The sequence below is a fragment of the Somniosus microcephalus genome, chromosome 1 (genome assembly GCF_052327205.1).
Source record: "Somniosus microcephalus isolate GS21.2 chromosome 1, FLI_Smic_1.0, whole genome shotgun sequence".
NCBI classification, from domain to species: Eukaryota; Metazoa; Chordata; class Chondrichthyes; order Squaliformes; family Somniosidae; genus Somniosus; species Somniosus microcephalus.
The window spans coordinates 190,665,386-190,679,022 of record NC_140987.1 but is presented as its reverse complement, the minus strand read 5'-3'; the positions used below and the strand labels follow the sequence as shown (position 1 = coordinate 190,679,022).

General features: G+C 47.7%; 1 protein-coding gene across 2 annotated transcripts in view; it reads right to left on the bottom strand.

Annotated features, from left to right (window-relative positions):
• kiaa0825 (KIAA0825 ortholog) overlaps window positions 1-13,637 on the bottom strand; it is a 755,168-nt gene that overhangs the window by 464,563 nt on the left and 276,968 nt on the right. For both annotated transcript variants that reach the window (XM_085988737.1, XM_085988745.1), the window contains 2 exons: window positions 13,398-13,580; window positions 11,380-11,499 (listed from right to left, as the gene is read on the bottom strand). In XM_085988737.1, the coding sequence (XP_085844863.1) occupies window positions 11,380-11,499; window positions 13,398-13,580 (303 nt within the window). The remainder of the gene's footprint in view (window positions 1-11,379; window positions 11,500-13,397; window positions 13,581-13,637) is intronic.

Genomic DNA, 13,637 nt, shown 5'->3' with positions numbered 1-13,637 from the left:
CTACTACTCTGCCTGGTGGTCACCCATTCTCTTCCTGCCTGTGCAGCCTTTACCTGCGGTGTGACCAACTCCCTAAACGTGTTATCCACGACATCCTCAGCATCGCGAATGCTCCAGTATGTATCCACTCGCAGCTCCAGCGCCGAAATGCGGTCTGTTAGTAGCTGCAGCTGGATACACTTCCCACACACATGGTCGTCAGGACACAGGAAGTGTCCCTGATTTCCCACATAGCGCAGGAGGAGCATGCCACGGGGCCGAGCTCTCCTGCCATGACTTACCCTTTAATTAATTCAAATTAAATTAAATCAAATCAATCCCACCAATTACACTACAATTAAATGATATACTGAAAGGCCCTTGTTTACCAACAGTCCCCGCTATACCACAGACACCTTAGAAAGTATAAACCACAAAATTTAAGTTTGGAAGAAAGCGAGAAAGAGAGAAATACTCACCAACCAATCACTTACCTGCTTTCTGGTGACGTCACACTTCGATTACTTTATACTTCTCTCTCTCCTCTCAGAGGGTTCAGGCCCCTCTCCAACTGCGCTCTTTATTTACTGGCCTCTGCTCTGGTTCCCGGCTAGGTCTGCTCCTCCTCGGCTGCTCACAGTGAGTTCAGACCCCTCTCCGACTGTGCTCTTTATTTACTGGTCTCTGCTCTGGTTCCCGGCTAGGTCCGCTCCTCCTCGGCTGCTCACAGTGAGTTCAGGCCACTCTCCGACCGCGCTCTTTATTTACTGGCATCTGCTCTGGTTCCCGGCTAGGTCTGCTCCTCCTTGGCTGCTCGCAGTGAGTTCAGGCCCCTCTCCGACCGTGTTCTTTATTTACTGGCCTCTGCTCCGGTTTCTGGCTAGGTCTGCTCCTCCTCGGCTGCTCACAGTCAGTTAATAATACTCTGCCTTTCTGTTTTTCCTACCGAAGTGGATAAATTCACATTTATCCACGTTATACTGCATCTGCCATGTATTTGCCCACTCACTGAACGTGCCTAAATCGCCTTGAAGCTTCTTTGCATCCTCCTCACAACTCACAATCCCACCTAGTGTCGTGACATCAGCAAACTTGGAAATATTACATTTCGTTCCCTCATCCAAATCATTGATATATATTGTGAATAGCTGGGGCCCAAGCACTGATCCCTGCGGTACCCCACTAGTCACCGCCTGCCACCCCGAAAAAGACACATTTATTCCTACTCTCTGTTTCCTGTCTGTTAACCAATTTTCAATCCATGCCAGTATATTACCCCTAATCCCATGTGCTTTAACTTTGCACACTAACCTCTTATGTTTGAACTTTATCAAAGGCCTTCTGAAAATCCAAATACACCATATCCACTGGTTCTCCCTTATCTATTCTACCAGTTACATCCTCAAAAAACTCCAGTAAGTTTGTTAAACACGATTTCCCTTTCATCAATCCATGTTGACTTTGTCTAATTCCGTTGATATTTTCTAAATGTCCTGTTATCACATCCTTTATAACAGACTCTAGCATTTTCCCTACTACTGATGTTAGGCTAACCAGTCTGTAGTTCCCTGTTTTCTCTCTCCCTCCTTTTTAAATAGTGGGGTTACATTTGCCACCCTCCAGTCTGCAGGAACTGTTCCATAATCTGTAGAATTTTGGAAGACGACAACCAATGCATCCACTATTTCCACGGTATCTCTTTTTTTGTACTCTGGGATGCAGATTATCAGGCCCTGGGGATTTATCGGCTTTCAGTCCCATTCATTTCTCCAGCACTATTTTTTTACTAATACAGGAAACTCTTTTTTATCCGACACCGACGGGACTGGCGTGGTGCTGGTTGATCAAAAAGTCCAGATTACAGAGAGGTATACTTACTAAGGTACGAGAGCCCCGTACACGGCCACAGATCCAGGCATCCCTGTTGCATGGCAACAGGTGCAGGAAACCCGGTTACACGGGGACAGATCCAGGCGTCCTGTTGCATGGTAACAGGTGCAGTAACCCCAGTTACACAGCTATAGATCCAGGAACCCCAGTTACACGGCCACTAATATGAAGTAAAACTTACCTGAACCTACTCCTGCATTTTGCTGGTTAAGAGAGATTTCCGGTTATTTAGGTGCCGGTAAAAAGAGAGTTTCCTGTACTAATTTCCTTCAATTCCTCCTTCCCACTAGACCCTTGGTTCCCTAGCATTTCTGGGAAGTTATTTGTGTCCTCTTCCGTGAAGACAGAAACAAAGTAGTTGTTTAATTGCCCTGCCATTTCCATGCTCCGCATTATAAATTCTCCCGTTTCTGACTGTAAGGGATCTACATTTGTCTTCACTAATCTTTTTCTTTTTACATACTTGTAGAAGCTTTTACAGTCCGCTTTTATGTTCCTTGCAAGTTTACTCTCATACTCTATTTTTCCCCTCTTGATCAATCTCTTGGTCCTTTTTTGCTGAATTCTAAACTGCTCCCAATCTTTGGGTTTGCTACATTTTCTGGCAACTTTATATGACTCCTCTTTGGATCTAAAACTATCCTTAATTTCTTTTGTTAGCCATGGTTGGGCCACTTTTCCTTTTGTGTTTTTGCGCCAGAAAGGAATGTATAACTGTTGCAATTCATGCATTCGTTCCTTAAATGTTAGCCATTGCCTATCCATCGTCATGCCTTTTAATGAAGCTCCCCAATCTATCATAGCCAACTCACTCCTCATAGCTTCCTACTTTCCTTTGTTTAGATTTAGGACCCCAGTTTCAGATTGGACTACTTCACTTTCCATTTTAATGAAGAACTCTATCATGTTATGGTCACTCTTCCCTAAAGGACCCCGCACAACAAGATTATTAATTAACCCCTTCTCATTGCACAATACCCAATCTAGGATAAGCTGTTCACTAGATGGCTCCTCAACTTACTGGTCTAAAATACCATCTCGTACACACTCCAGGAATTAATCCTCCACAGTTTGGCCAGTCTATATGTAGATTAAAGTCACCCATGATTATTGTAGTACCCTTGTTACTTGCATCTCTAATTTCCTGTTTGATGCTGTCCCCTACATTACCACTACTGTTTGGAGGCCACTCAACAACTCCCACCAATGTTTTAGATATAGATTGAATTATGGATGATTGGGAGTGAGTATGATTGTAAATTACACTATAGATTCAGTCAACATCATAAGCCACAACAGCAAAGCTCAAATAGTAAATAAATGTCAGATGATTTTCTCCAAGTAAACTGCAGCCTTAAACTCATTGGGCCGGATTTTGCTGTGAGCGGTGAACAAACGGCACCAGCTGTTCGTTAGACTTGCACTCCCCCATAGACTTTCTATGGACTTTTGCACAAAAAGTTGCTGTCAGCCAAACATTTAAACAGTGCAGCCTCCCCTACAAGACGTCTGTGACCTGTGTGAACAGGGCAAGCAAGTGTGTATCTCCTTAACCAATCAGATTAAAGAATCATTAATGATCAGTGCAGAGTCTGAACCAGGAAGTGCAAGCTAAAATGGTGAATTCAATGTCAAATCAGGTACAGAAAGCGAAATAAAGAGAGGGAAAGAAAGATTGGATTATGAGAGAGAAAGAGACATAAAGACAGAAAGAAAAAGCAAAAAAAAAAGTAATTATTTTTTAAATCTCAACAATACCTAAAGGCTATAGGAATGAGATTCCACATTTATAGAAGTTAATTTTCAGTGCCAGAGAGGTTGTTTGGCGGTAATTAAAGACTTACCATAACATTAAACAGGTATTTAGACTGGAACATAAGAACATAAGAAAGAAATAGGAGCAGGAGTAGGCCATATGGCCCCTCAAGTCTGCTCCGTCATTCAATAAGATCATGGCTGATCAAGTGGTGAGTTTAGTCCGTATCTACGATGTAAGGACAGGAACTTCATGCCATTCAGTACATTTGAATGGGACCCTGACGGCAAGATGCCCCTTTCGCACAGCTTACAGAGGGGCAGCGTATCTCAGACAGCAACTTCTGGATTTTCGCGTTTAACTGCGCATGTGTGCTTGCCGGAAGTTGCTGTCTGATTGCACATAAATAACGGTGAGCGCTGTTAGCCTCACTGTTATTTTCACAGAAAAATCCGGCCCAATGTTTACCATTTAATTTTTTTTTTAAGTAACAGAACTCCTGTGGCATTGCTGATGGCGAGTTGGATGATACATTTTTTTGTAACACTAGGGGTGTTGTCAACAAAGTGTGACAGGGCAATTGGTACAGGAAGTAAGTGTGACATTTATGGAAAAATATGCTACACAGAAGAGTATTAAGCATTTCATAGATATAAAAAATTGCGTACAATAAATATTTTTACATAATAACAGCAGAAAACGCTGGAAAAACTCAGCAGGCCAGACAACATCCGTGGAGAGAGTAACAGAGTCGACGGTTCGGGTCGAAACCCTTCTACAGAACCCTGCTGAGTTTTTCCAGCGTTTTCTGTTGTTATTTCAGATTTCCAACATCCGCAGTATTTTGCTATCGTAAATATTTTTACATAATGTATATAAAGTATTGAATATAATTTGTCCAAAATAATTTGTGTATCAGCCATAAAATAAAAATACTTAGAAAATGTTGGCCCTGAATTTGCAGTTGGAGGCGTCCCACTGGCAGATGCCTCCGAGCAGCAAAAAATCTACAAACTTACCTGATGGTCCCGGAGGTTTGGACACTTGCGTTCCTGGGCCTCTATGCGTAGGTCTGCGTAGAGGCCCATGTATCCCAGGGACGCATGCACCCCTGGGATCACGTGGGCCGGCCCAATAAATGAAGGAAAGGGATCCCCATTCATACTTATGAGGATTCCGTAAGTATGGAACTTCTATAAGTATAAGTATGAATGGGAATACCCCCAAAAATACATATACACTTCAAATAAATTTTAAAAATCACATATTTAAAATTAATCAAAATGTAATTTAATTAAAATAAATGTACATATTTTAATGGGGCTAAAAATAAACTTACCTTATTTCGTAGATTTTTAAATGTATAAATTATTGAAAAAAATTATTTTTCTGTTCTTTAAAAGTCTTATGCTGGTTAAAGCAGCCATACGCCTGCTTTTACCAGGCATAACAATTTCACAGGCATTCGCTCTCTGCCCGCAGACACCCTTTTCCCGGGGATGCGGATGATCTGTCAAGAAGATTCTTGACAGATCGCAAGTTCCGGTTTTTAGCACATGCGCTTTGCATGCCTAAACCCGGAACTTGCGCGGCCCCTACGGGCGCGTATACACCTCGTACGCACCCGTAGGGGCCACAAAATACAGCCTGTTATATTTGTGTGAAAAGCCACGTTCTCTGCCGCAGAGAAGTTGCTGGTAGTGTGTGATGGGAAGTAATGAAAGATTTAGTGGTAGTGAGTGGTGAGCACTTAAAATGTTGGCGGGATAAAGTTTGAGTGGGGGAAAAAAGTCAAAAATTGAGGAATGGACACTTGGGGTTTGGAAAGTTTTAAGATCTGTGGACTACAGATAAAAGACAGACACTGGGAGCAGGACTAAAAAAACACCGCAGAGTTCTACTTTAAACAACCTACACCAGGAATAGAACTCAAAAATTAGAAATATTGAAGTGAGTCTAAAAAACAAAATACCAGGAGTGAATTTTTAAAAAGCACAAAACTAGGAGTGGAACTGAAAAAGAACAGAAGCACTAGGGCTTGGACTAAAACAAAATCACAAACATCAGGAGCAGCACTAAAAATGGGCTAAAAAATAACAAAAACATTAAGGCCTAGAAATTGGGTATAGCCCCGCTTGAGGCGTTAGAACTGGCGCTGCGCAAAGATTATAGCCAGACGAAACTTATCGCCGCCTGGTGCGATATTGGGTTGCATCGCCCCCAAAAGGAATTAAGGCGCGAATTCAGACGTTGCACGGGCCTAAGGCGCAAAACTTCCGGCGCTACCCAATATCGGCGCGGACAGGTGCAGCGCAGCGCAGGTGATCTCAATTACCGATAACCACGAGACTTCCAGGCGCCGGCCGGCTCTTAAAGGGGTGGGTCAGTCAGCCTCAGCTTCCACACTCATCGCCCTGTAGGCCTCAGAATCGGCGCTCGCCCTTCTCTGGCGCAAAAAACTTGGTCAAGATGGAGAAGGTGAGACAGAGAGCAGAGCGCTTCAGCACTGAGGCTCTGGAGCAGTTGGTGTCCGCAGTGGAGCGCCGTCGAGATGTTCTCTATCCTGACAATGGCAGGAGGCCGAATCAAAAGGAGTACCGCCGAGCTTGGAGTGATGTTTGTCAGAGGGTCAACTCCAGCAGCATGGCGACCAGGAGCCCTGTTCAATGCAGGAAGAAATTCAACAACCTCACTCGGGTTGTTAGGGTGAGTGTTGTTTATGCAAACTTCTGATTCCCTCCATCTGCACCTGACTTCATGGCTACAGGGTGCACGATGCCCCAATGGCCATCTGTCAGCAAGCACCCATGGCCCTTTCTGGGCACACACATGCACATTTGACTCAAGGTGTCATGTAAGGGCTCTTGCACCATGGGGGACATGAGATGATCACTCAGGGCATCATGTAAGGGCTCTTGCACCATGGGGGGCATGAGATGATCACTCAGGGCATCATGTTACAGAACTTCCCCTTCTTTCCCCTGCAGTCCAAGCTGGCGACGATCCGCAAGGACCAGCTTCGAACCGGTGGCGGACCTCCACAAGTGGTCACTCTCACGGATCTCGAGGAGAGAGTGCACCAGATTCTTGGAGGACGTCTGAGTGGTCCTGTTATCACTGCAGCTGCCGACCCCATTGTCGACAGCGATGGTAAGGTTCTCACCTTTTACAGCTATCTCCTTCCACTTGGTCCCCCTGCCAGCATGCTTTCTCATTGTGGAGCCATGTCAGAGCCTTGCCGCAATCTGGCATGCCTTGCCGCCAACCTGTCCTTTTGCTAAAGCCACTCTTCCACCTCCCTGCTTTCAGATGCTGCATCACCAACTCGGGATCCGCGCCCTGAAGCTGCCAGTGCCAGTGCCTCCGGAGGCGAGGATCAGGAGGATGCCGGACCATCCGTTCCAGCCTCAGGGGAGCCTACACATCTGCAGACTGGGGATAGTAGCTCCCTGGAGGGGAGGGGCGGGGGCTCTGATGAGGAGCCAGTTGCCGGAACAAGCGGCCTGCAGCTACGCGAGGGGGGTAGGCAAGTTCGGGCGCCGGCTCCCCGGAGGGCAAGGCAGGGAGCGATGACTGCTGCACAGAGTGCAGAGGAGGTGCGTAGTCTGGTTGAAATGAGCACCCAGGCCCGGCTCAGGCACACTGAGCTCATGGCTGCAGTGGGGAGGATGCCTCAGTCGATAGAAACACTGGCAAAGAGTGTGCTGGACTTTGGGGCAGCAATCGAGAGCACTGTCCAGGGATTCGGGGCAGCAATGGAGAGGACTGTCCAGGGCTTCGAGGCCGCTATGGAAAGGACTGTTCAGAGCTTTGGACAATCCCTGGAAAGGTCTGTCCAGGGCTTGTCCGAGGCAGTGGAACGGACTGCTCCGGCCTTGTCCGAAGCAATGGAAAGAACTGTCCAGGGCTTCTCCGAAGCACTGGCAGCTGCCACACAGGTCCTTACTGCTGCCACGCAGTCACTTGCTGGCCTCGTCAACACCCAGATTGAGGCAACGCGAACTCTCACTGCTGCCACCCTATCTGCATCAGCTAGGATCACCCCGGGCCCTTCCAGTACCACACGGGGCCAGGAATCAGTGAAGCAGTCGATTGTGACGGATGAGCCGAGCCGGTCCCCTCAGAGAGCCCGTGTGTCGCCCGACCATGGTGCAGGTGTCCTCTCTCGGCAGGTGACCATTGCTCATGCCACCGCTGCTACGTCTGCAGTGCAGCTGCCACCACCTGCAGTGCAGACTGCTTCCAGCCATGGCCAGATCAAGCAGCCAGCCTCCGCACTCTCCAAGCCCAGAGGTCGTCCAGGCCGTCCCTCAGGGGCTTCTGCGCTTCCAGACAGTCAGCAGGCGTCCCCCAGCCTTGACGCCGCCACTGGGGTTCAATTACGTAGGAGCAGCAGGGAGGGAAGGGGCCAACCGCGAAAGAGAAGTTGGTCTCTGATGCGCTATCAACAATACCAAAGACTACGAAATGGACTTATATGAAGTAGGCTTTTATTGACTAAGAACTAGAGCATGCCTCTGCTAGTGAATCCATCCTAAGAGCTCCCGGGGGAAGGGTGGTGAGTCACCTTTATACCCGGGCTTAGGGGTGGAGCCAGGGGCTGAGACATGCCTGGACTTGTACAGGGTTAACAGTGGTTTACCACACAGGCATGTACAGGTTAACAGTGGTTTACCACAGTCTCCATCAAGGGGCCAGCAGTAGAGGGAGGTGCTGAGACGTTTCTTTGCCCAAATTCAAGGACTCCCTCACCTGTTGTGATTGTTGGAAATGGTTTGTTTAGTATTGTGGCTTTGCCAAAGAGTTAACTGTTATTTTGTTAGTTATGGTTTCTGTTGACATGACGTTGTTATGCTGGAAGGAAGGACTTTTTTGACAATAAAGAAGTTTTAATTTACAATGGTACTCATAACTATTTACACTCATGGTGGCCTTCAGAGGCTTTGTGCGATCCGAAATGCGCAGGACGATTGACACCCATCATTCCGTCAGAGGGGCCTCGAACCGAGTCCTGATGAGCCTCTGACGGATGGCCCTTCCAGTTTCAGGAGCCCTCCCATCTTCCTCCTCCTCCTCGTCCGCATGCTCCTCCTCCTCCTCCTCCTGCTCTTCCTCCTCCTCCTCCTCCTCATCCACCTGCTCTGCTGGACCTTGAGGGACAGCTGGCATTGGCTGGGTTCGTCGAATGGCCAAGTTGTGGAGCATGCAGCAGACGACGACGATGCGACCCACTTGCTCCGGCGAGTACTGCAGCGCTCCCCCTGAATGGTCTAGACAGCGGAAACGCTGTTTGAGCACACCAATAGTATGCTCCACAATGTTCCTGGTCGCCTGATGGCTGCTGTTGTACAGCTCTTCTGCCGGGGTGGCGGGCAAACGGAGTGGGGTCATGAGCCATGGGCAGAGAGGATAGCCCTTGTCACCAAGAAGCCAGCCTCGTGGGTGAGCCGGCCCCTCAAAAAGGTCAGAAACTGAGGTCTGCCGCAGGATGAACGCAACGTGGCTGCTCCCAGGGAATTGCGCGTTGACTGCCATGATCATTTGGCGGTGGTCACAGACCAGCTGGTCATTGAGGGAGTGGAACCCCTTGCGGTTGCGGAAGTCCTCAGGATTCAGTAATGGCGCCCGCAAAGCCACTTGTGTGCAATCAATCGCCCCCTGCAGCATGGGGAAGTCCGCAATAGCAGCGAAGCCCTGCGCGTGCTCCGCCTGCATCTCCAGGGTCAGAGGGAAGGTGATGAATTGACGCCTTCTTCTATAAAGGGCAGCTGTCACTTGCCGGATGCAACAATGCACTGCAAACTGAGATATATTCGCAATGTCCCCAGTGGCTGACTGAAATGATCCGCTGGCGTAAAAGTTGAGGGCAACAGTCACTTTGACGGCCACTGACAGAGAGGTCCTGCACCGTAGACGCGGCTGCAGATCCTCAGCAAGCAGGTGGCACAGCTCAGTCACAACCTCCTTACCGAATCGGAGCCTTCGCACACACTGCTCCTCCGACATGGCAAGGTATGACACCTGCTGCCTGAATACCCTCGCAGCGTATCTTCGGATTGGCCGACCTCCATTGCCCCTCCTCCTTCTGGCCAATCCCGGCCCTCTCTCCCGCCGTCTCTGTGCCCCTTCAAAGTGTCCGGCCATGAGGACGTTCCACTCCAAAGCAGCTCCCATTCCGATGCCAGACGGGCAACACGCTGTAATGTGTAGCGCTCCAACTGCTCCGGACAGGTCTGAAGGTCCCAAGTATTCGAAGGCTAAATCCCAAAAAAATTGCTCAACAGTAGCTCACCAACTCTCTCCAGCAACAATCACAATGAACAGGCCAAGTGGCTGCAGCTTTTATATTAGAGCTGTCCCCTTTAAATAGCGCCCCCCGACTCCGAGAAGGGCCTGGGAACGTTCCATCGAACTGTCACTAATAGCGCTAGGCGGAAAGGTTCTGGGCGCCACCGAATATCTGGTCAGGGGCGCCAAAAAGGCGTTGCACACTGAAATTACGTCATGATCTGCCTGCGCACGCGGGCGCGCGCTAACAGTTAGCACAGGCACTAAATGTATTGTCAATATGGGAGGTGTCGCTATCTTCATTGCGCCCGCCCGAACATTGGGTAACTCCCCAAATTTCGGACTCATTTGGCGCTAATCGCTGGCACTACCAACCGAATTTCTAGGCCTAAGAGTGGTACTAAAAAACACAAAAATAACAGGAGTGGGATTAAATAAACAGGAACAGTGGAAGCTCCCAAGGCCAACTGAAGACTGAAAAAAGTTGTAATATTGTACACAGCTGATGGGCAGGAACATACTGCTAATGGCAAAATAAAAATGTTAAGGATTGTTCCCAGCAGGGAACCCAAGCCATGCTTTAAATACCTCTCGAGTCAACTATTCCAACGATCTCTGGCTGGCCTCCTTTCTTACACCCTCCCAAAACTTCAGCACATCCTACGTTGGCTCCCGGTCCACCAAAGCCTTGAATTTAAAATTTGCATATCACGTTCAAATCCCTCCATGGCCTCACCCCTCCCTATCCTTGTAACCTCCTCCAGCCCTACAAACCTCCAAGAACTCCAACTCTGCCCTCTTATGCTTCCCTCACTTCCTTCGCCCTACCACTGGCAACCATGCGTTCAGGCCCTAAGCTCTTGAATACCCTGCCTAAACCTCTCCGCCTGTTCACCTCTCTCTCCTCCTTTAAAACCTACCTCATTGATCAATCTTTTGGTCAACCCCCCTAATATCTGCTTCATTGGCTTGGTGTTCATTTTTGTCTGATTATGCTGTGAAGTGAGTTGGGCCATTTTCCTACATTAAAATTACTATATAAATGCAAGTTGCTGTTGTTACAATGCACAACAGGCACGGAACAGGCCACAGTTCCTAATAATTTAGGGACTGATGCCTATTGTACATGAGTACTATGGTCATTGGACATTGCATTATCGCCCTTATGTACAGTTCAGTGTATATAATAGATAACGATGGGAAGTTATCATTTCATATTGACTTACGGACAGCCCAAAGGGCTAATTTTGGTGAGTGATAGTGATTTGGTGTGTGCCTGTTGCAACAAAATCAGAGTGCATCGTATCTTTTCATTCAATTATATTCACTGTATATCTGGGAAATAAAACATGGATAGCAACTGCAAAGTTTAAGGTACATGTTAAAATAGTAATTGAGAGCCTAGAACTCTAGATTCATAAAATCTCAGTATCCTCTCACAAAGTATGTGGAAACTTCATATTTACCTGTGTGATTCATTCGAGAAACAGGAGGGTTGAATCCAATGTAACCATTCCAGTAAGCCACTGTTCACTGGTTCCAGTGGTAGTGTAGAGATATATTCACAGAAACCATTACGAAATACTCTGACAAAATCAAAATTGAAAATTATAATTAACAGATTGGTTGGGCAAAAAACACTCACTCCATTAATACTACTATATAAAGCCAATGAAATAAAGTAACGGCAGGTTAAAACAACAGAACATCAGACTTGACTATAGTCGGCTAAGTACAAATCGAAGCATTGACTAACATTTGCACTTTGGCTTTGGCAGTGACGGATTCGGTGACGTGGTCCCACATCGTTCTTTCTGAAGGGCCTCCTGCCCACTGTGGGTAGAGGACCTTTCTTGCAGTCTTGACCTCCTGCACAAAGCTGGAGCGCCCCCCACTCCACCGATGATCCTCAGGCCAGCTCCATTCCTCTCTCATCCCCCCAGCAATGATCCTTAGGCCGGCCCCGATGCTTCCCTCCAAACCCCGATGCTCCAGCCCCGATTTATGCTTCCCCCCCCGCCCAATTCTCCAGCCCCCATCCATGCTCCCCCCCCCACTGCCTGAAGCGCCGGCCCCGATGCTTTCCTCCCCCACACGCCCCCACCCCAATCCTCTGGCCCAGATGTTTCTCTCCCACCTCCCCTAATCCTCAGGCCCCGATGCTTCCCTGCCCCCCTCTCCCCGATCCTCTGTCCCACCATTCCTCGCTCCCCTCAATCTATGCTTCCCTCCCCCCGATGCTCTGGTCCCAATCCTCTCTTCCCCCCACCCCCACCAATGCACCGGCACCAATCCATGCTTCCCTCTCCCCCGCCCCGGTACTTCGGCCTCGATCCTCTCTTCCCTCCTCCCCAATGCTCCGGGCCTGATGCTTCCCTCCCCCACCCTGATCCCCTGGCCCTGATGCTTCCCTCCCCCACCCCAATCCCCTGGCCCTAATGCTTCCCTTTCCCCCCATGATCCTCCTCTGGCCCCCGAGCACCCGCTGGCCTCCACCCGATCCCTCCCTCCCTCCTCTCTGCGGCCTAGTGCCGCAAGCCTACCCACCCGCAGTCAGCCAGCCTCTTCATCTGCCTGGCTGCAGGTGGGAAACAGATCGTTAAAATGCAAATCAGACGCTGCTGTTAAATTCAGCAGGGCCTGCGGGAAACCCGTTTTCCCGGGTTTCCCGACCACTTCCTAGCCCCACTGCTCCCAACCTGCCTCCCGATTAAAATTCCAGCTTGTATGTTAGGATTAGCTTCAATAAGTTTCCTCTGCATAGGTCTTCTCTTCCCTATGAAATGTAGGGCTTCAGTTCTGCTGCATTCTGTAGTTTCCATTGTTTTATCTGAGCTTTCCCTAAATGAAAAGGCTCAACCAAGAATTTACAAACGTCCCTCTGCGCATGCTACACTGGTAAACTACATCTCCCAAAATGCATACGTCACTAATGTGTGGTAGACAAAACCCCCATTAACAGACATTTTCTCCTCAGTCTAATGTAGTACTAGACAAGATAGAATAGGGCTAACAAACAGGAAATCTTGGTACAATCTGTGAGTGGCTAGTTTTTCTCAATCATAAAAAGTTCTGGGCTTCAACAAACAATCCAATTCTGTTTAGACAAACATTATTTTCCTTTCACAGACAAGATTCTAATTGGAAATCAGATCCAAGGGGAAAAAATTCTCTCAGTACAACCGCCGTCACAGCATCACAGGTTGTTGCACCTTTGGTGATACTAAACAGGGTAACCCCTAATTTTCTTCAAATCCATTGATTCAAATTGTAAAATTCTGAGTTACACTCCAAGCTATGCTCTGCTCTCCAGCTCAGAATATGATCATACTGAACATCACAATCGCATTCCCGAACTCTGAATACCCATGAGAAATTCCACAGGTCACCTAGTTAATCATAACTTATTTTATATGGAATTGTCAGTTTTGCAATTAACCAACAATTTTTGCAATTACTAATAAATGTATTTTAATTCACTTACTCATATAGTTTGTCTAGAGGTGATGTTAAAACAACAAGAGCAGCAAGAAGTGCATTGCAATGGTTATGAATGGTAAAGATCCATCGTGACATATCCTCCGAAGGCTGAAGCAATTCTTGAGTTGAACGGCAAACTGACCATAAAAGATTTTCAGTGCATAGAAGTATGGTGGTAATGTCAATTCTGTTGATGAATGTACACATGTTACATTGATAGTATGTTAAAATACTTCAACATCTA